The sequence below is a fragment of the Astyanax mexicanus genome, chromosome 1 (assembly GCF_023375975.1).
Source record: "Astyanax mexicanus isolate ESR-SI-001 chromosome 1, AstMex3_surface, whole genome shotgun sequence".
NCBI classification, from domain to species: domain Eukaryota; kingdom Metazoa; phylum Chordata; class Actinopteri; order Characiformes; family Acestrorhamphidae; genus Astyanax; species Astyanax mexicanus.
Window position 1 is genome coordinate 113,601,876 of NC_064408.1, and position 24,422 is coordinate 113,626,297.

Sequence of the window (24,422 nt, forward strand, 5' to 3'; positions counted from 1 at the left end):
GTCACTGAGTTCAAAGTGTGAAACTCATATATTATATAGATGTATTGTACATCAGTGATCTATTTTAAGCGATGATTATGGTTTACAGCCAATGAAAAATCGATCAAAAATCAGTGTCTTAAAATATTAAAATATTACATAAGACCAATTGTTACTTTTGGCAGTGTAGACAGTGTGGGCAGTGTGCCAAGTCCTGCTGGAAAATGAAATCCGCATCTCCACAAAAGTTGTCAGCAGAGAGAAGCATGAAGTGCTGTAAGATTTTCCTGGAAAAAACGCTGCACTGACTTTGGACTTATAGCACAGTGGATCAACACCAGCAGATGACATGTCTTTCCAAACCACAATCAGTAAATTTTGCATTTCATTTGTAAATCAAGGGATCAGAGTCTGGAGGAAGAGTGGAGAGACACAGTCCAAACTGCTTGAGGTCTAGAGTGAAGTTTCCACCATCAGTGATGGTCATCTGCTGGTGTTGGTCCACTGTGTTTTATCCAGAGTTATAAGTCCAACGTCAAATGCAGATTTCATTTTTCAGCAGGACTTTTAGGTTTTTATTGGCTGTAAGCCATAATCATCCTAATCATCAACAATAAAATAAATAAACACTTAAAATCTCAGTGATGGCTTAGAGAGCAGTTTGTCGGTGCAGAGTTTTCCCAGAAAATTGTACAGCACTTCATGCCTCCCTCTGCTGACAACTTTTATGGAGACGCAGATTCATTTCAGTGCCAAAAATTAAATTTTAACTGAAATTTATATTGGCAGAAATGAATATTTGAAAAAAAAACTGATGCAAATCTATTTTTTCTTCACTGTACTAAATGAGGAAATTTAATTAAATTATGTTTTACACTCAAAATGTACTTTTATTTTCAAATGGTCAGAAAATTAGATTGAAAAACGTTACACTGACACACCAAACGTGGCAGATAGGTAGAGACAGGTAGAGACAGGTAGCCTTATCTGGGCTGAAGTGTTTTCCTTCTCTTCCTCCAGCAGAAAAAAAGCACCTGACCTTCAGGAGAAGCTGCCGCTCCTCGCCACTGTTGTCAGGCTGGCGTTAGAACCTGGAAATCTTGGACATCAATAATGTAGGGCTGCGTTTCCCCCTTTGTGCTGGGAACGGTTATATAAGAAGAGATGACTGGGCTGTCGTCTCTCTATCTCCCTCTCTCTCTCTCTCTTTCTCATTCACTCCCTCGTTTTCTCCACTATTCTGCCCTCCTCCATCTACTCTAGCTCATCTGTCTCTCCTGTTGACCGTTCTGTCCCTCGTCCTCCTCTTCCTCTGGGATGTCACACAGGGGGCTGTTGTCACTCAAGAGGGTCTAGCAGTAGGCCTAGTCATGTTTACTCCACCCTCAACTTACTGCCAACAGTAGACTTTTATTCAGCCAAAACCTGAGAAAACATTACAACTAAAAACAATATTTGTTCAATTATCTAACTATTTTTTCATATACAGTCCCCTCCTAAAGTACTGGAACAGTGAGGCCAGTGAGGTTCGAATGCCAGTCATGCAGCTTCCCATCAGCTACCGGAGCCCTGAGAGAGCACAATTGGCCTTGCTCTCTCTGGGTGGGTAGATGGCGCTCTTTCCCCTCATCACTCAAAAGGGTGATGTCGCTCAGCACAAGGCTGCGTCTGTGAGCTGATGTATTGAAACCAAATCGCTGCACTTTCCTCCGAGCGCACTGCGATGCTACTTGTCAATGCTACATCAGCAGCAGTTCAAAAAGAGAAGAGAAAATCATAAAAAATTAGAGAAAAAAATTGAGACAAAAGTTTGACATATCAGCTTTTATCTCCAGATATTTACATCTGAAATATATTAATATGAATAAATTAAAGTGAATATTCAATTGCAAACTTCATATTTAAAAAATCTGATTTAGTCCATGAACCAAAAAAGTGATATTTGGGACCTGTTACACGCCTAGTATGCATTACTTATGATCTACACATAACTAGAGGGCAGAACAGAGCCATCTCCTTACATTTGAATCAGGATTAGATTATTTTGTTTCTAAACTGAAAGCAGAAGCATTTCTGAGTGGAGAATGGGATCAAATATTGTGTTTAATATTACCAGTGTGCTGATCCCTGCTAAGCCTAATATATTCATTCTAAAAACTGGGGTGTTGGGTTGCTTTTTGCGGGAGTTCTTCTGGCCACGTCACGCGTCTTTACGTACTTACGTCACACGTACAGCCTCTAAAAGAGAATCCGGCTCAGTTTTACTGTACGCGAACAGCTGGTGAAGCAATGGAGACTTCAGAAGAGGAAACTCAGAGCTCAGTAGCTCATTCACTCATAGTAAAAACAAAGAAACGAAGGAGTGAAGTTTCTCACTGAGCGCTCTCTCTCTATCTCTCTCTCTGACTGAACATAACCTGGATTCGGATTCATCCGCTCTGAAAGGAGACCGCATCACACCCGCCCAGTTTAAAATGATTCTTCCGCATGCAATTCGGTGCAATTAACCATTCTCACCAGAGAGGGCCCTAAATCCCCTAAATCTCAAAATTGTTGATTGTCTGATCTGAGGTCTGTGGGTGAACTCTGATGGGGAATCATGTAATTAGCCTCCACATTTTAATTACCTTTTCTATACCTCCTTTAATTAATCTGAGGTGCTGATGACACCTCCCTCAGCCATGAGGACCCCACCGGTAGCCTGCCTCTCGCTCTGCCTGACTAAAAAACAGTCAGACAGAGTCACAGGAGTGCTTCATACCACAAAAACAATCCATTTTTATTAGTGCAATACAGCAAAAGCTCACAGTGACTCTGACTCTAGCTCTCCGCGAGTGTCTTTCGTCCGTTACACCCTCTCTCTCTCTCTCTCTCTCTCTCTCGCTTTTTCTTTTCCTTTGTTACGTAACTCAGTCCATTAAAGCACAATGAACCACGAGATCAGAGCCAACCAGGGTGCTGCAAATCGTGCTAGAAGAGGACGGGCGAAAAGTGAGGGCAGCTATGTCAGCCTGAGACTCACACACACACACACACGCTCTCTCACACACACTCACACAAACATACACTTAAATACATACACACCCACGTAGAGTAAAAGGGACATGAGGGCAAACAGTAATGGGAACACACACACACACTTTGCTTAAGGGCATACACACACACACACACACACACTTTGCTTAAGGGCATACACACACACACACACACTTTCTCACACACACTCTCAGGGGCGCATACACACACACACACACACACACACACACTCCAGCGTACCTTCTCACAGTCTCTCAAACACTCAAACTGTGCTAACACACTCCCACACTCCCACAGAGCATCTCGGAGCAGAACATTTATACTGTTAAACTGTAAGAAGGTTAAACATCAGAGGATAACATGAACAATAACTGCAGTCTTAATGTCTGACCCTGACATATATTCATACTTTACACACAAACACGTAGAGTAAATATACATATAGCCTATTCTTAACAAGAATACTTCACCCAGCAGAGATGACGCCCCTAAACACCTGAAACCCACCAGATACAAATATCCCTTTCATGTTTATTATATAAAAGAAACAGTTTGGAATCTTAGTACAGATTTAATGATTTAGTGATAATATATACAGTTTAAGTTGTATATGTACATATAAAATTTTGTCCTAAAAGTAGTTTAGTCCTAATGAATAAACAAACAAGCACGTCTAGGTTGTGCTTCAACTGCTTGATTTGGTTCTTCTTATCTACGTTTAGGACTTTTAAAAATCTGATGAGTTTAAGGTTAAATAAATGCATCTATATATAAATCATACAATATATAAAATACAGCTCTGGAACAAAATAAGAGAGCACTTAAAATTTATGAGTTTCTTTGATTTTACCTAATTGAAAACCTCTGCAGATGAACTGCTTGACTTTTTGCACAAGGAGTGGTATAAAGTTATCCAAAAGCAGTGTGTAAGACTGGTGGAGGAGAACATGCCAAGATGCATAAAAACTGTGATTTAAAAACCAGGATTATTCCACCAAATATTGATTTCTTAACTCTAAAAACTTTAAGAATATGAACTTGTTTTCTTTGCATTATTTGAGGTCTGAAAGCTCTGCATCTTAATTGCTATTTCAGACATTTCTCATTTTCTGCAAATAAATACTCTAAATGACAATATTTTTATTTGGAATTTGGGAGAAATGTTGTCTGTAGTTTATAGAATAAAACAACAATGTTCATTTTACTCAAACATAAAACCTATAAATAGCAAAATCAGAGAAACTGATTCAGAAACTGAAGTGGTCTCTAATTTTTTTTCAGAGCTGTATTTTAAGCCATTTTATTTTAGTGCTTTAGTCTAAAAGCTAATATTGCTAACAGATGAAAAGTCAACACACATTGCCTTATGTTGTTTCTAGGCTCCACCTACAGTCAGGAATGGTAATTCACCTTTATCTCTAAACCTAAGAGACATGCTTTAAATATGCATTTATGGACAAGCTGGAGAAATACAGAATAAGGTAAACTATAAGTATCAGGAAAACTTTACTGTGTAAAATAGTTCTTTCCAATAATTTATCAGATCGGAATATAAAAAATGGAGATAAGTGTGAATGTGTATTAACAAAATAAATAAAAAAAAATGATTGTTAGCTTCACAACTGGCAGTTTTATTATCTATATTATATTTTATTATATTTATTATTTCTAACACACAATACTGGATGAAGTATTCTTTTTAGGAAAATAAATGCTTTCAAAATGTAGACTAACTCTTTACATAACAGCTGTGAACTAGGGCTGCAACAAAGATAATTATAATTTACATTAGAGATGGATAAAGATTACATTAGAGGCGATGTAACTTGGACGCCTATCCAAAAAAGTTTAGATGTTTAATTATGTATACATCCGTTATGAACATTTGGAGAAGTACCATTAGCATTAGCATAGTTTAGCAAAATGATAAATAAATAAGTTGCAGCCCTATTCTAAAGCACAGGCAGGATTTCTCCAGGTTTCTGCATCTGTCTTACCTTTCTCGCTGACCGACTCGCTCTCGATCTCCACGTCCTCACAGCTGGTGTACTCCGGCGTGGTTGCCAGTTCCTCCTCGGAGCTGCTGAGCGACACCTGCCTCATTTTGCCCCCACGCTTGCTCTTGTGCGGCTTGGGCGGCGGCGGCCGCACCGACTCGGACTGGTCCGAGCTGAGCGAGTCGTTCCGCAGCATGCTCTCCATCTTCTCCCGCTTGCTTTTGCGTACGGCCGAGCCCGGGTCCAGGTGCTGCTGACCCCGCCTCAGTATCTGCGGCTCCGCCCCCATGGGTCCACCCCCCGCCGGCGGGCTGTGGTTGGAGGTCCTGTGGTGCGGGTGACCCGAGCCCGGTGGGTACGGACCCCTGAGAGGGAGTCCCAATCGATCATCCATTTCCGTGTAGGCCAGCGAGACGTCGCTGTGTCGGCGCTCGTGCCGGAAGCGAGACATTTCGGCGTGCATCCGCATCTGCTCCTCGTACGGCTGCGGTTTCACCGGGTACCGGGCCAGGTTGGGGTCGCTACGGTAACGGGTCTGGTACTCCTCCTGCCGCTGCCTCTGCAGCTCGTGCTCGCTCAGAAGAGGGCCGTCTGGGATGAAGCCCGGCTCGGGTGGGTACTCCTCCTGGGAGTGCCACCCACCACGCCGGGCACGGTAAGCCCCCCGCGCCGAATCTGCGTCATCATAGGGACCGTAGCCCCCGCGCCTCTGCCGGTCCCCAGCCCCGTAGTCTGATGGCGATCGCGGCATGCCACCCTCCCCTGGAGCATACTGCGAGGGCTCGAGTCTCTCCTGACTTTGGTCGTACTTCTGGTTCGGGTCCCTGGATGCTGACGGGCTTCTTTTCCTGTCAAACACAAATAATACATATTAGAAAACACCCATTTAAACATCCATTAAATTAAAATAATCAGAATAATACAAATACCTTAGCAACAACTACATTGGGTAACCACTGTAGCCACCATGTAACCTAAGCAACCACCTAAAACCTCCATATCCTCCATAGGATAGCATTTCAACTGCCAAAAAAATCTTAGAATTAAACAATAGCAACCACTTAGCAACACCACAGCAACCACCTGAAACACTATAGCTACACTGTGGCACACATCTACCAACCGCCTCATAGCAATATCATAGCAACTCCTTAGCACCAACTAACAACCACCTAGTATCTGCTTAAGAATCACCTAGCATTGGCTTGTTAACACCATATCAGCCACCTGTAGTAACTACCTAGCCACTGCCTAGTAAGCACCTAGCAAACACTTAAGCAACCACTCAGGCCCAAATACCCATGCAACTAACAAGTAACTAGCAAAAGAATAACAGCCACTAAGCAATGCCACATTAACCACTTGAAACACTGTAGCAACCATCTCATAGCAAAACCATAGGAACTTCCTAGCACCAACTAACAACCACCTAGTATTGTGGTATCGTCTTATTAACATCATATCAGCCACCTGTATAGTAATAATTTAGCATTGTGACCACCCTGAATACCATAGCAACTATCTAGCAACCCCATAACACTCACCAGGCATATCATTGCAATTGCATAAAAAACACCTAGCAACGCCCTGGCAACACCTAAGCAACCCTTATCTCTGTATCCCCTTAGCAACAACACAGCATACCCCTGAACACCACTGCAACTAACAGCTAACTAGGAACCACTTAGCAAAACAATAACAGCCACTAAGCAACACCACATTAACCACTTGAAACAGTATAGCAACACAGTGACACACATCTAGCAACCACCTCATAGCAAAAGCATAGCAACGCTCTAGCACCCACTTACAACCACCTAGTATCTGCTTAAGAACCACTTAGCATCATCTTATTAACACCTTATCAACCACCTGTATAGAAACAATTTAGCAACATCATCTTGACCACCTGGACTACCATAGTAACTACACAGAAACCCCACAAACCCCACCTGCATACCACATACCACTGCAACTGCATAGAAAGCACCTAGCAACATCCTAGAAACACCTAAGCAATCACTCTGCATGTCACTCTGCATGTCAACACCACAGCAAACATCTGAATACCACTACAACTAACAACTTAGCAAAACAATAGCAGCCAACAAGTAATACCACATTAACCACCTAAACAGTTGAATGAATCGTGGAGAAGAGATACAGGTCTACCTTCTTAATATCTTAGATCTCTCTCTCTCTCTCTCTCTCTCTCTCTCTTTTCTCCTGAGTATTATATTGGTTTGACCCACATACAGTTCAAACACATGCTCCAGATGTATCCAGCATCTGCTGTAATCACAGATTTGGGATTAATTAAATTAGACCTGTTCTCTCTCATAAAAGCTTGTAGCCTGTAAACCTTACTGGACTAATGTATGATGATATTTTGTTATACCGTATTAAATCAAAAAGACACAACAGACTGTGTATTATTGTCACTATAGCATAGTAAAGAGCTGCTGTTATGCATAATTGCAAAATTTATCAATTTCTTTATGATAAAACACACAAATGTGAAAAATACAAATTGGCAACTGCAATAAAAAAGTCCAGAAAGCACAGCAGTTCATTACCAGCAGACCAAGGCTAATTTGCAGCATAATCCATAAAACATAATACAAACTTTGCTTATTCCATTGCAGTATAATTGTTTAAAATATCTTCATTCACTGCTACACATTTCAAACACAATAGTGTATTGTTACATCTTTAATATTACACCTCTTAACTCTCTTCTACTACAATATGAGTGTTGTATGTGTAGATATCTGGCAACATATTTAACAATAATAATAATAATAATAATAATAATAATAAACATTATTTATATAATTTCTGTTCTGTACATACGAACAGGTGAATAGAACACCAGTAAAATGTAGAGAAATAAAAGAAACAAGTAAGATTATTAAACAACTATTATTAAGTTAAATTAAGTAACTGACAAATAAGACATTATAAAAATAAAACAGCAATGTAAAACTATAAAAGGGCAAATAAAATAAAAGGTAAAAAAAGATAAAGTAAGATTATATAAGGTTTTAGCTAAACAAATATTAAAATAAATAAATAAATAAATAAATAAATAAGAAGAACAAGAAAAGGAAGAAGAAGAAGAAGAAGAAGAATACAAAAGAAAGACAACCAGAGAATATTATAACATAATAAATAAACTAATAAATTATAAAAACAAAGATGATAGAAATATTGATATTATTTGCTACTATTTGTTTCAGTAGTGGCAGATTTTCAGTAGTTCCTATGTAACTGCTAGATAGAAATATGGATCTTGTGCATGACTGCAATACCCTATTAAAACAAGTGCAGTGCAGACATTTAACATTTCTCAAATGACACAGCACAGAAGACATTACCACCACAGTGGACAGTGCAGTGGGTGGTAATGATCGTGACCGGCAGTGTCTGGCTAGAATTGTCCATGATAAATTAAATTACATCATCATTCACAACATTAAACCCATCACACACACACACACACACACACACACACACACACACACACACACACACACACACACACACACACACACACATCCTGAAGCTCAGCTCAGGGTTATTTAGCTTCCATGAGACAGGGCAAAAGTAGTATACTGTCCCGTGACTTGTGGCACATCAGTGTAAATGTCAGTGTAAACGCTGCTGTAATGCTGTGTGCTGTTCTGAGTTTGGTGTTTGAGTCATTAAATCACTTCTGATCCATTTTCTGACAGATTGGATTTTTCTGTGAGCTTGACTCTGACTGTGACTGAAATGCTCTGTGGGCTGCAAGTGAAATCAGATCTGACAGATCGGAATGTGTGTGTGTGTGTGTGTGTGTGTGTGTGTGTGTGTGTGTGTGCACAGTGGTTTCCATCGGCCTCCTTCATGCATTATTCAGTAGGTGCCGGACTCTAAGCCTCGCTCCATTCACAAATCTAAAACGCTGCCGCAGCAGAATGATGTGTCAGTGTTTAGGGTGTGTGTGTGTATGTGTGTGTATGTGTGTATGTGTGTGTGTGTGTGTGTGTGTGTGTGTGTGTGTGTGCTTGTTTTTGTGCACTCTTGGCTTCTGTCAGGCTGCATGATGAGCATGTGTGTGTGTGTTGACTGGAAGGAACATGTCAGCAAGGGGTGTAAGTCTGTGTGTGTGTGTGTGTGTGTGTGTGTAAATTGCTTTGGTAAGTGCTCTTAGTCAGCCTGCAGGGACAGTACCCCTCAAGATATTCTGTTATGAAATTCTCTGAAGGACTCTGGCAAACACACACTAATCCACGCTAACACACACACACACACACATACACACAGTCTCTCTTTCTCTCTCTTTCTGCTCTGTGTTTTACCTTTTCCAATCCTCATTCGTCATCAATTTCTCTCCCTCTCTCACACACACACACACACACACACGCACATCGAAGTTGGCAGGCTAAAGTATTGCATCACACAGCTACATTTAAGTCCAGAGAGCAGACAGGCCAGAAAGCTCTAAAACATGGGCCAGACCACCTGTCCCTCCAAAAATGGACATCTACTCACACTCATGCTGCCTTTATTTTATCTTCAGTGCTGCACAAAAAACATGTATGTCTTTTTTTTTGGCATTTTCTATTGTTTAAAAGCATATTTAAGTTTTTTTTATGAGTTAGTAATCTGACTGGTTCTGAGAGGCATACTGTCCATGTACTGATGTGGATTTAGTGATATTAATCAAACTACTCTAAAGACATCCTGCGATATACTGGCATCCTCTGCATTTCATTCATTTTTTCAGAACATTGAGCGAGTGAGGGACTGATGTTTGGATGTATAGATAGATGCATGTAGAGCTCTGTTTTTCCTCAATACCTATTTTCTACCAGGTTTATTTTTCAGATTTATCGGACATAAGAACTATGATTCTACAATGTATTAATTAAGCTTTCAAAGCTTTGGTGCGCACCATTTGAAAATCAGTGTAATACACCTGCAATGAAAAATCGGACAATCTTTTATTGTCCCATCTGCAATGTGTTAGCATAATGTTAGCACAGACATAGCCTTCTGTACGTAATCTGTATTTGTTTTCTATGTATCTGTGAACATTCTTCGAAATTAAATAAATTCGGACAAAATGAAGCGGTACTACTGGAGATTGTGAGGGCAATATATCCATCCAATAGTTCAAGTAAAACACCCTGGTTGCCCAGTATAATAAGGCAATCGGCACTAACTGATTACTGCCAGCACTCCGGTTACTGAGTATAAACCACATTTGGCCCAATTCTTTATGCCAATGCCAAATCTCAGTTGATACTGTAATAAATCTATCCGCCATACATCAGTTATGGTTGTCTAATACCTTTTGACTTTGAAATAGATAGGTGAATGTAGGCCCCTGTTTTCCTCAATACCTATTTTTGAATAATTTTTCGATTAATTTTTCAGATTCATCAAATGTATGAACTATAATTAAACAAACCATAATAATTAAGCAGTTTTCCCACAAGATGGCAGAAGCAAAGCTTTGGTGCGCACCACTTGAAAATCAGTGTAATACACCTGCAATGAGCAAGTACCCTGCTTTTAAAGGGATGTATTGAGGTTGTGTATTTTAAGTAAGAATCTTTTATTGTCCCCTCTATAGTGTGCGACAAAACGTATACGGACATGGACACAGGCAGAGCCTTCTGTATGTAATCTGTTTTTTTTTTTTTTTTTTTTTCGTATCTGTGCACATTCTATGAAAGCTAATGGATTCGGACCAAACGAAGCAGTACCACTGGAAATTCTGAGGGCAATATATCCATCCAATAGTTCAAGTAAAATACCCCGGTTGCCCTTTTTCGACCAATTTTATTTTTCTGATTATACAAACAATAATATTTAAGCAGTCTCTACACAAGATAGCAGAAGCAGCATGTAAAGCTTTGGTGCGCACCAATTGAAAATCAGTGTAATACACCTGCAATAAACAAGTATCCTGCTTTTGAGGTGTGTTTTGGGTATATAGAGATTGTGTATTTTAAGTAAGTATCTTTTTTTGTCCCATCTATAGTGTGCTACAAAATGTATACGGACATGGACACAGACAGAGTCTTCTGTATGTGATCTGTATTAATTTTTTTCTGTATCTGTGAACAATCTTTGAAAGTGCATAAATTCGGACAGAATGAAGAGGTACCACTGGAGATTGTGGGGGAAATATATCCATCCAACAGTTCAAGTGAAACACCCTGGTTGCCCAGTATAATAAGGCAATCGGCACTTACTGATTACTGCTAGCACTCTGGATACTGAGTATAAACCACATTTGGCCCAATTCTTTATGCCAATGCCAATTCTCAGTTGATACTGTAATAAATCTATCAGCCATACATACAGTTATGATTGTCTAATACCTTTTGACTTTAAAATAGATGGATGAATGTAAAGCCCTGTTTTTCCCCAATACCTATTGTCTACCAATTTTATTTTTTTGATTTATCAGACGATTATATACAATCTATAATCATACAAACAATAATAATTAAGCAGTTTTTACACAATATGGCAGAAGCAGCACTTGAAGTTTTGGTGCGCACCAATTGAAAATCAGTGTAATACACCTGCAATAAAAAAGTACTTTCTGACTTTGAAATGCCCTCTAGTGGATGCATTGCTTAATTCCAAGCCAATGTAAAAAAGCATATTCCTGTTTATACGTAAAGGAAGTATAAGTGAGTATAAGTGAGCAGATAAGGCTGGACTCTATCAACAGTCATTTTTCTCTCTTTCCCTCTCGTGCTTAGATCCCCTTCTCATTAGCATGCTACATCTATTTCTCCACATCTTCTCTTTCAGGGAATAAGGTCAGCGTGATACAGATAAACACACACACATACACACACACACACACTCATACACTCATACACATCAAGCTTAACCGTTCTCTGCAGAGTCAAGTGCTGACCTGGTTAGCCACGAATTACAAAAAAGAACCACTTGTGCACATCCAAATGAGATTTTCCCCGTAGTGCATCCAATAACTCTCCACTGCATCTGCCCCACATTCAGCACTGCAGATACATCTGCTTTACATCACTGAGGCAGAGCAGCAGGAGGAGGAGCAGGTCACTGTCTCACACATCACACTTCTCCTGGATGCAGCCAAGCTGGAGGACCCTCTATTCATCAAAACATAGATCTGATTGACTCCCCTGTCACTGATTTATAGACTCTTCACAGATTTACGGCTGTTTAAAGCTGTAAACTCTTCTTGTATCTCAGATTTAAACAGACCGTGCCTTTTAAAGAACAATATGTAGCATTTTTGCTTTAAAATATCAGCTACAAAATCATGGCGATGCTCCACTGACTGTACTTTTCTTCCCATTTTAGACCACAACACAGCTAATGCACTATTTTACTTATTTTATTTTTACTAATTTCATCCTTTCATTTTTTATTTCTGGTTTTATTTTTGGCCTTTCACCTTTTTATTTCATTTATTTCATCATTTTATTTTTATGTTTTCATATATTTTTTTATAATTGTGGTCCTTATTATTTAATTGTGCTTATATTTTATTATTCTAATTATTTATATTTTTGTTTTATTTCTTTACATTTTAGCCTGTCTGCATATCCTTTTATTCTGAAATATTTTATTTATTTTTAATTACATTTTATATAGTTTGCTTGTTTTTATCATTTAAACTTATTTGTCAGTCCCTTTAATTTTGTTAATTCTCGGCTGCACTGAAAATGAGGTTTGAATCAATGTATTTACCAAGTGGAAATAAAGGTTGATTGATTGATTGTTGCATATTTATAACAGCCATATTTGTGTAAAACCCTGTAATATTACTTATCTACCTCAGTCCACAAGCTTCTCTCACTTCAGTGACAGTTCTTTTAGCATGATAAGTATTAATAGAAAAGGAGTTACTTAATTACAATCCCTAAATTTTAGAATTCCTCAGGAGAAAGTTAGTGTTCTCCTCCAAGCATGTTTAGCTGTCCAATGATCTGCATACACTGAAGAAGGTGTAGAACAAAATGTACTGGAGGAAGCACCTTTAATTTTCCCCCCAAAAAATCGTCAGTGTGCCTATTAATCCGGTGCACCTTATGTATTATTTTTACCAGTCAAGCCTGCTGCTAACTACGGCTAGCATTGCTGGAGCAGCATTAGTATACTAATACTATACAATACTAATATTGTCCTGGCTTACCAGAACACTCAGGGTTCCTCAGTGTAGCGCTGTTGACTGCTAGCGGTTCGCCGCTAATGCTTATTCCCCAGCTTTAGTGGAAATCTAAGCTTACTGTAAATAAACAGAAGTGATTTACTGATCCAAATAAACAGTTTTCAGAAGAGAAATCTGTGTAGATTAACATCCAGCACTCGTTTGACTTGTTCAACTCGTCTGAAAAGTTTTTTAAGCATTACATTTTTGTTTACTTAGTTTATCTTAGCTAGGTTTTTATAAGAAAAACTTGGCGACACCCCTATTCCTACTACTAATTACTAGTGTTGCATGAAATGCGCCTTATAATCCGTTGCGCCTTATGTATGAAAATAGAACAGAAAATAGACATTTATTGATAGTGCGCTTTATAATCCGGTGAGCCTTATAGTGTATTAGAAATATTGGACCCACATTTACAGTGAAAACATGTGGAAAGGCACTCAACAAAAGTAATAAAGGAGAATTCAGAAATAAATATGGAACATCTGAAGTAAAAATGAGCGTCCACCACCAACATCTCCTCAATCAATCGTGTATATTTAAAGATATTGACCTTTCGATTGGTCCTCCTTACTGAAATGATGTACCCTCAGTAGCAGCCCGCATCATCATGGCCTGTAGAGGTCTGTATAACCTGTCCAACAGACTCCATCCTTTGAACTAGATCCAATCTCAAATCCAATCTCTAAATCCTTCCAATCCAGAAATCATGTCCCTTTGACTATTCCTCCGTCCAGTACAACACGTAGCTGCACTTTTCCAGCATCCTCTCTGCTGCGTGTCCGAGTGAGTGTGTCCAGCCTCATCCTCCAGCCACTGCCCAGGCTTAAAAAACAGCCGCAAGGCATGCTGGGAGCTCAGACAAGGCTAATGTCAGCGATCGTGCAAGAGAAGGTGGAGTCAGTCTGGGGCAGGGGGCTGGGTCAGCCTGGTGATGATTGGTGAACACACATTAGGCTTAGCCTATAAGACGTCCCGTCTAGGGATTTGGCTCTAAGCGTAATCGGCTCTAAGAGCGCATCCACACACGACCGCATCCTGAGTCTGAGAGAATGATGAATCCCTGATTTTCTCTCTGATATTTTTTTTTGTGGAAATGATTATCCCTGAGATTATGGCACAGTGATATGTATCCAGAGTTCAGCCGCAGATAATCCCTATCACGGTGAAGGGGTTAACGATTAATCTTACTTTTAGTGTTATCGCAATATTACTAGTGCATCTCAAATGATTAGAATATCATTAAAAACTGTTACTTTACTTCAGTGATTCAGTTCAAAATGTAAAACTCTTATATTATATAGACATATTAAACAAAGATTGATCTATTTTAAGCCTTTATTTATTTTATTGTTGATGATTATGGCCTACAGGCAATAAAAAAACTGCTGGAAAATGAAATCACAGACACACAGTCCAAGCTGCTTGAGGTCTTGTGTGAAGTTTCCACAATCAGTCATGGTTTGGAGAGAAGTCATCCGCTGGTGTTGATCCACTGTGTTCCATCAACGGATTTCATTTTCCAGCAGGACTTGGCACACTTTGGTCAGTTTCACACAATTGATTCATGCATGAATCCACCAAATACATATAAGAGGCAGATGACAGACACACCAATCCACAAAGCAAGAGGCAGAAGATCCTTCAAGTGTTCTGTATTACCAAACATATATTCATTCCATTGTTTTCCACTGAATTTTAACTCTATGACGTTTAAGAAGCTCAAAAAAATACATTTCACATAGAGCTGGACGATATGTTGTGATTTAAATCACAATATATTTCTTCATTCAGTTCGATACAATATAATTACGAAATGAATATAGCATAAAAGCCACCACCTGTGGTGTATGTAATCATGCACTGACAAAGCTAGTTTATATTGCAAAAATATTAAAATGCAGAAATTTCAGACCTTAAATAATACCAAGAAAACAAGTTCATATTCATAAAGTTTTAGGAGTTTAGAAATCAATATTTGGTGGAATAATCCTGGTTTTTAATCCCAGTTAGAGATCCATCCAGCAGCAGGTATACATGGTACACAAAAGTAAATAGGAAGGATAAGATAAAACAAAACTTATAAAAGTTTTTCATGCATCATGTTCTCCTCCACCAGTCTTACACACTGCTTTTGGATAACTTTATGCCTTTACTCCTGATTTAAAAAAGAAAATCAAGCAGTTCAGCTTGGTTTGATGGCTTGTGATCATCCATCTTCATCTTGATTATATTCCAGAGGTTTTCAATGTGGTAAAATCCAATACTTATCATTTTTATTTTTAAGAGGTCTCTTAATTTTTGTTCCAGAGCTGTGTATCAATATTATGTTCCACCCCTAATTAAAAATAGCTTGATGATAAAAAAACTTAAAACATCTAACATCTAATTTATTAAGTTTTCTGGTTAAAAAATAATACATTCTCGTATACACCAGTACACAACTACTAATTAAGTGCACCACACTTCATCTGTTTGACCATGTATCCGCCTACACAGCTGCACAGCGAATGGTGGCGAGTGGATAAATGACAAAATGATGGAATATTTTCTTAGTACAAAGAAAAGAACCCGTATCAGCAGAACGCTGCTTCAGACGAGGAGGGCCTGGCCAGCCGTGACTAATAAATCGCCTCAGAAATCACAAAATATGACAGAACAGGAAGTTAGAAGGCCTAGCCAATTAATGTCACTGCTTTGAAAAGTTTGCAGCCTCTGAAGGCAGGAAGCTAATAACAGACAGCACAGCAGCAGCAGCAGAGAGGAGCTGACTGACAGGCGGGAGCGCGAGAGCAGCAACAACTACAGGTGCTGCTGTAATCTCAGCGCTCCCCACAGACGCCAATATTCTGATCCACGTCAGAGGATGAAGAGCACCCAGAGACAGGGATGAGGACTGAAGATCTGTGAAGTTTGAACTGATGAAGAGCGCACTTGTTCATCTGAAATGAAAATACGTAAAACATGGTGAAATTAGATATTCCTGTATTCTGTTCTTCACTTGTAGCTTAGTTAAATTAACAGTATATATAGTTTCTTTTAAAATAACAGTTTTACTCTTTTTGTTTTTACGCACACCAGAAACCGCACCAGAAATATATAATCTACCACCTCGGTCCACATACTGCTTTCACTTTTAGTGACAATTCTGTATCCCTCAGCTTGTCCAGAAATTCATGTGTACAACGTGTCTTTTAGGGATGGATCAAAGTGCAAATTACACCTCCTGGCTAAAGCTAGAGGAAGCTATGAGCTAGAGATGACAATTCCTGCACAATGCTGCTTTAAAGGGTAACAAAATCTGCTGATTTTTGTTGACTCCACCCTCAGCTCATTTTTAAAAAATCTAAACAAAAAAAAAAACAAAAAAAATGTGAGGGGTAGTTTGGAAGGGGCACTAAGTGAAGTATTAGAGGCAGGGCAGGAGAAAGAGATGATTGGCTGAGCTGCATTAGCAGGGGGTCGCTATCAAAGGAACAAAATATGGTTTAGTGGCTCTTAAACAAGCACAATTAACCTTTATGCATTATTAATACAGGCTGTCCTTGTATTTGTAGTAAATGTAAGTAGATAAGTAATAAAATTAAACATTATGATTGTACCGTACAGTCCTGTTTTACAGAGAGAAAACAAAAAATATGCTTTAAGAATGTAAACTGGTCAAAAAACCTACATCTTCCAAAATATTATTAAGTAAAAGTCCATTGTTTTTTAGAAAGTTGTAACTGCATTATTATGCTACTATATTATCAAAATATGAGTGACATAAAAAGGACATCTTAAAAGGACAATAAAATCGCCTACCTCAACAGTATATTGTCCACTGGTCTGTTTTCATATTTTCGTAATGCGCACCGGATTGTAAGGGGCATTTTAAGCGACAACAGTAAGGAACAGCGGTGTCGCCATGTCTACCTTCTAATTCAGCAGGTCTCTCTAGAAAACAAAACTGTAATTTAAAAAAAAAACATTTTGTTTTTAAGCGAAATGAGCGCTGGATGTTAATCTGCACAGATTTCTCTCCTGAAAACTGTTTATTTGGGTGAGTAAAGTGCTTCTGTTTATTTGCAGTAAGCTTAGATTTCCAGTGTTTTCAACAGCACAGCACTAGCCGTGGTTAGCAGCGCTAGAGAGACGTAAATGCTTTGTTTGAAAGAGCTACACTGAGGAACCCTGAGTGTTCTGGTAAGCCAGGGCGATGTTAGCTGGCAGTCCATCCCATGTAGCTTGTTTTAACACAGTAAACACGAAGACTACAGTCCGATATACTCAACTCTGAACGGCAAAAGAGCAAGCACTAGTGCTAATGATGCTCCAGCCTTGGTGCTGGAGAAGCTTCACTGAAACTCCTGTATAACGCTCTACTTCAGCAGAGTGGCTTTACTGCTCCTTAATACCTGACTGGAAAAATTCATACATAAGGAGCACCGGATTATAAGGTGCACTGATGATTTTTGGGAAAATTAAAGGATTTTAAGTGCGCCTTATAATCCTCATATTTTTTACAATATTTTCTTGCACCCCTAAAGTACCACTGGTATAGAGCACTGTAATACTAATTCACATGTTAGTATCAGTATCAGTATTACAAACTCACATCATTCACCTAATCCGATTATCACCACAACCCTACCTGTGACTCCATTCACACAAGCTACCCCAAGCTTCCCATCTGCTGGGTGATTCAGATCTGACTCCTTTTTTTATTTTTTATTTTCAGCCGGAGCCTAAAAAGGAGCTGGGCATCTGGTGATGGCAGGAACCCACAAAGCCCGCATGTTAGCGAACATTCCTGAACAGGAGGACACAGGAAGAGGCTCAGCGCTCTGCACCACAGTGGTGAACACGTCATCACGGCCCCCACCTGGTGCCGGCGTACGGAGATATTGTGTTCCTGCCATGTTTATCTTTCACACCATCAAACAGCAGTGCCCAGGCTGACCGGCTCCACTGTCTCCAGCCTACAGTCTATTACTCTCACTGTTACACTGTTCTCTCTATACTCACAACACACACGTACACTACTGTACACTGAACAAAACTGAAACACACAGTCTAACAGTTTAAATAATCACCCAGACATCACGCAGTATCAGGTATTATGCAGTACAATTATGCTGTATTAGAGTGCGGGATTAGATCAGGAGTCACCAGGGGACATCAGAGGCTCTCAGTGTCCTAGAATGCACTTCTCTAATACACTGTAAGCCTGGATACGTTGAATTCACTTAAATTATTTGAGGAAAATGGTCGCTTTAAGATTTTTAAGTAATGTTTAACAAAAAAAACTATTAGAATTAATCAGACTAAAAACCTTTAAATACTATGCCTAAATTGTAAGTTCATTTAACTGATTTTTATTTTTTTGTTGAATCAATTTCTGAATTTTATGATTGGGTAAATAAAAAAAATATTTGTACTTATGAGTCAATTTTGTGTTGTGGTCATTTTGGATTTATTTCACTTTGTCATGTTAAAATCGAAAGTACTAAAGTAGAACTAACCGAGTGCTACCTTCAGCCCCTTTTGGAGAAACTATTAAACTGAACTACAGATTTAAAGCTGTATTGATTAAGCATATATGAGCATTACTAAAATAATCTTTGTTTGAAAAAAGAGATGTGCTGCAATCAGACAAGGTGCTCTTAATACATTTTTACATTAACTTCAATTTGTTTGTTTTTTAGCTAAATGTATACAATATAAACTAAGTTGACATTCGCTTCCATTTTCCTTTAATTCCACTTATTTCCTTTTTAAAAAACTGTTAAAAACCTATTAAGCGATTAATTTGGAATCAGTAATACATTATCATTTTTTTAAACGCAAATTATTTATTTTTTGTTTACAATGAAGTAAAACTTATCATGCATTCTTTATTCCAGCGCCCCACATTAGCTTTATCTCCCCTCAAACATACAAGTATATACTAGTATTTTAATTGACACCACTAACATAAACATAATAGCTTTTTTTACATTTCTAACATTCATTCTTTTATTTACATTTAAATATCCACTATAAAATCTTGCTAGTGTTCATCTGGATAGATCAGCTGGCTGAGTAATATTAATATGGCTAGCCTTAGCTAGCTAGCTAGCGCCTTAACATACATTTTAAACTGAAATGGCAATCTCTACTGATTTTGTGAATCCATTTACAGTAAAGTACAGGATCTTTTGGGGAAACTATGGAAGGATTGATATTTATAAGATTTTTTTGCATTTGTAAAAGCAGCAGTGAGGCAGCATTGCTAGTATCCCCGACAGCCTTGTTTTGGTAGACAGTGGTGACGTAGGTGAATAAAGCATTTAGTGCCCTACTACAGGCCAGCTGGGTGTCCCTGTTTGATCCTCACATGCATCATACCATTTGGCATAACATAACTAAAAAGTATAGTTTGTGGAACCATAACAAACCTTTAAATAAATGTTATTTTCCCTCCTCAACACAACAATTCAACATCCCTTTAAAGTTCTCTCCTTATCCCCCTCATATGTACACTGTACCACCAGTTCCATTAAAACCCAGTCACAAACCACACAAAACACTTTCAAAAGATACCAAGTTCAGAACAAATGCGTAAAGTGGACCTGCCGTCAGACAGGCCTGGAGAAGTGGCTTCAGCTGAGCTTCAGACTGCGCGGACCCCCCACAGCCTGGAGGAAACCTCAGTATCCGCATCCAGCAATCAACACCAGAGGAGCCGCAATTAACATCTCACGCTAACGGCCTCAGCAGGAGGAAGCACATACTGCTTTAACTGATCCGAGACGCAACTCAACCACATCACACACCGGCTTCCCCCACTAAACTCATTACTGAGAGCAATTACACACACACACAACAACATAATACACTAAGAGACGCTATATAAAATAACAATAACCCCAATATACAGACACTATATGTCCACATGTTTGTGAACACCTCTTCTAATAATTGAAAAAAGCTTCTTTACTCTAACTAGTCTGGTCTAGTCTGTGTAGATTTGTACTGCAACTGTGTTCTGTGGAATGAAGGTTCTTTACCCACTACCTTTAGGCATGAGTTGGGGTGTTGGGGATGAGACGAGGTAGTAATCACAAAAACAATTAGGACCTCACTTATGCTAAACTGTCTCTACACACAATCCGACGATGCTTCTATGATGTTAAATATTTTTTTATTTGTAGTTTTATGATTTCTTGTCCTTTGAAAAGGCTATATAATTTATGCACTGGTAAAAAATGTTCATTTATTTTGACCCCAAAGTTTCATTTGATTCGTTTTTAATTCTGAATTTGGTATATTTCTAACATTGCAACAAAGCCTTTTCATGCATATGCTGGTGTGTTTTTATAATGTAACAGCAAACGGTGGGAACTTCTAGGCAATGAATGACCGGCTATTGTTATTAAACAATTATCAATTATCAACTTCAGTTTCTCTGATTTTGTTATTTATAGGTTTATGTTTGAGTAAAAGGAACATTGTTGTTTTATTCTATAAACTACAGCCAACATTGCTTTCAAATTCCAAATACAAATACTCTCATTTAGAGCATTTATTTGCAGAAAATATGAAATGGCTGATGCAGAGCTTTCAGACCTCAAATAATGCAAAGAAAACAAGTTATAATACATAAAGTTTGAAGAGTTCAGAAATCTATATTTGGTGGAATAACACTGTTTTTATGCATCTTGGCATGTTCTCCTCCACCAGTCTTACACACTGCTTTTGGATAACTTAATGCCTTTACTCCTGGTGCAAAAAATTTCAAAAAAAGTTCAGCTTGGTTTGATGGCTTGTGATCATCCATCTTCCTCTTGATTATATTTCAGAGGTTTTCAATTTGGTAAAATAAAAGAAACTCAGCATTTCTAAGTGGTCTAATTTTTTTTCAAGAGCTGTATATGTAATGATCCCGAATAAATCCTGCTATTTATTTGGCTATTTGATACTAATTTTATTCATTTACAAAGAGAGTTTGCAGCACAGAGATGCTGTTTTGATAATTTGGAGGAAAATGAAGTGAAGGAAAGTAGTGTATGGCTCTATAGGTAGCTTACTGGATTAGCATTTGTGCTAACTGGACGTAATTCAACATCGATAAACAGTGCAACAGAACAAGCAGCTTTAAACACACTCCCACAGACAAGCTTGACACATCATGAGGGAAAAGCGATATCAAACAAAGATTCTCAATGAGGTTAAGGTCTGGACTCTGTGGTGAACTCTCTCAATCCATGTGTGAAAATGATGATCTCATGCTCCCTCAATCACTCTTTCACAATTCCAGCACCATGAATCCTGACATTGTTATCTTGTTTCTTCCCTGATGGAAGAAAAAATCCATTGATGGAATAACCTGGTCTATATTCAGTATATTCAGGTAGTCAGCTGACCTCATTCTTTCAGCACATACTGTTGCTGAACCTAGACCTGCAGACCAACTGCAGCATCAACCAACCCCACATCATTTAGTTACTTAAATCCAGGTGGAGACTTTTTTTTCGGCCAGACATTGTAATAAAACTGAGCACCTGTATCATGATGATGTATATCATATCACTAGATTATTAACAGTATTCAGCACTAGGGCCTGAGTGGGTTTCCAAAATTCATGGGATCCATGTTGGCCCCACATACTGTATGAATGTCAGTGGCGAGATCCATCTGTGTCACAATAAAAACAGACATGCAAACCTACTCTGAACTCATATCCACTAGAAACCCTCCTAGCCCACTTTCCACCCATGTGAGCAGCCCAACACCAGCATGCTGGTCTGGGATGCAGGCTAACTGCAGAACGGGATGATTTCAAATAATCTTAAATAACAGGCTGCACAGCAGATTCAGTACAGAATTACTGTGAATGAATGACGCACATTTACACAAACACACACTTTACAAAGCTTCAGGACATTACTTCCTTCTACAAAGGACAAATAACCAGCTTAAGACACACATTTACATTCACTCGGCCTTATACACACACTCACAGACACACACACTTACTTCCTAGGTCTGCAAACTATGCATTTTTCATTGCAGTGGGGAAGCAGCATTTGAAGTCAAAAAGGCAGCGGCAGCATCAGGCAGCTGTGTATGTGTGTGTATGTGTGTGTGTGTGTGTGTGTGGCTGTAGAGATTGGGGGAGAAGGTAATGAAAAAGCCAGGGGTGAGTCAGAAGACGCTTCAATAATCACAGCCCCAAAAATAACCACATCTTAATGCTGGGGGCCCTGCTTTTCATAGAAGTCTGTCTTCTATTCCTGACTCTCTCTCTTTCTCTCTCTCTCTCTCTTTTTCTCTTTCTCTCTATCTCTCTCTCACACATACACCCACACACATAAACACACACACATACACAGTTAAGTACTTGATGTGCAGAAGTTTACTGGCTTGTTTGTAGACTGAAGAGCCTCTAATTTTTAGTTCTGCTATAAGGCTAAGCTATATATTCCATATATGGTTGTGATCATATTTACTAAGTACACTGACCTGCCAAAAGTCACATGACAGCAGTATGTAAAGAGCAGTGGCGTGCACTGAATATAGTGGGTACCCCTTCTGCAAAACCATCTGCCCCCACTCTGATGAATCTGATTGGTTAGATTGTCCTACGACTTTGCTAACAGACTCATTACTACACCCTTCTCAAAATCAGGAGAAGGGTCCATGATTAGACACAAGGGGGCAGAACCATTTTTTAAAAATTTGATTGGTCAGTGACGTTGTCAGTCAGAGTCCTATAGCAACTGAAATACGCAGACTAATGCTCTGAATTAGTTGCTGTTTTTTATTTTAGTTAATTTATAAAATAAGTCCATACACTTACAATAACTATAATATATATTTCCTGATTAAAAAATTATGTAATTATTTACATGCACTTATTGTCACCCCTTCTCTGAAGGGTTAGAAGGGCCTCACTGCACACCGCTGGTAAACAGATCATGGGCCCTATCGTGCATCCTGTGCAAGGCGTGCCACGATGCTCATTGCTATCTTACACCCAGTGAACCCTCTATTTTTGCATCGTGCGCCTGCAACATTAATATTGTTTCAGTTTAGTACAGTTTAGGAATAAATCTACACTGATGGCTGTGGTGGTTCAAGTATTTAATTTCTGGCGTGTTTCTATCTTGGTGGTGCGATATACAGGTGAGCTATTGACTGATTAAAACCCTGACAACAGTCAACAGTCAGCCGTCCAATCCTATCTTAGCCAGCAGGAGCACCATGTGCATTGCGCATGCTCAGTGAACGTACACACACACACACACACACACACACACACAGATAAGCTGCAGTGCTGTTACAGCACAGTTACTTCTTCAACCAGCCAAAACAGGCTCATGTCACCCCGCTGCTCATTGAGCTCCATTATCTACCAGTTGATGTTTGCATCAAATTCAAAACTCTTACAATCGCCTACAAGGTGATGACAGAAAAGCTCCTTCCTACCTGCACTGATCACTCCTGAAGACTTACGCTACCTCCCGGCCGCTGCGCTCCTCCAATGAACGACGCCTCGCTTTACCAAACAAACATTCACACAAAGCAATCCAGACTGTTCTCATACAGAATTCCCCAATGGTGGAACAAACTACCTTCCACTACCAGATCAGGAGAATCTCTCACTATCTTTAATAAACTCCTGAAGACAGAGCTCTTCAAAGAGCACCTCCTCTCCTAACACCTCTAACTAACTACCTTCTACTACCAGATCAGGAGAATCTCTCACTATCTTTAATAAACTCCTGAAGACAGAGCTCTTCAAACAGCACTTACTCTCCTAACACCTCTAACTAACTACCTTCTACTACCAGATCAGGAGAATATCTCACTATCTTTAAGAAACTTCTGAAGACAGAGCTCTTCAAAGAGCACTTACTCTCCTAACACCTCTAACACCTCTAACTACTTCTAACCTCATTTCCTTCTTCCCCTCATTCACTCCTCTCTCCCATTATTTCCCTTTGTCCTCCTTTAAGCCCTATCTAAATATGTTTTAGGGCTGGACCCGAATATTCGGGTATTCGGATATTCGTTCGTTGAGTAGGTATTCGGTTTTTAATTTTGGTATTCGGATATTCGTTTTTTTTCTCCTTTCCAGAGTTCCTCCTCACTCTAACCACTTCTGTTCTCGCGGGTCCCGTCAGAATATCTTGCGCGCGGGACAGAACTGAACTGTTATTGGCTGGAGCGGGAGT

At 39.1% G+C, this 24,422-nt stretch overlaps 1 protein-coding gene and 1 long non-coding RNA gene across 27 annotated transcripts in view; both read right to left on the reverse strand.

The window, feature by feature from the left end:
* rims2a (regulating synaptic membrane exocytosis 2a) overlaps window positions 1-24,422 on the reverse strand; it is a 314,788-nt gene that overhangs the window by 185,028 nt on the left and 105,338 nt on the right. For 25 of the 26 annotated variants that reach the window (XM_049467467.1, XM_022668728.2, XM_049467487.1 and 22 more), the window contains one exon: window positions 5,013-5,860. In XM_049467467.1, coding sequence (XP_049323424.1) covers window positions 5,013-5,860 — 848 coding nt within the window. Of the gene's footprint in view, window positions 1-5,012; window positions 5,861-13,774; window positions 15,267-24,422 lie in introns of those variants that run through there. The other variant, XM_022668737.2, reaches the window with a different exon arrangement.
* LOC125783414 (uncharacterized) lies at window positions 9,811-13,762 on the reverse strand. The gene is made up of 2 exons (XR_007426142.1): window positions 11,443-13,762; window positions 9,811-10,402 (listed from the first exon to the last, which is right to left on the reverse strand). It is a non-coding gene; the product is annotated as an uncharacterized LOC125783414 (long non-coding RNA).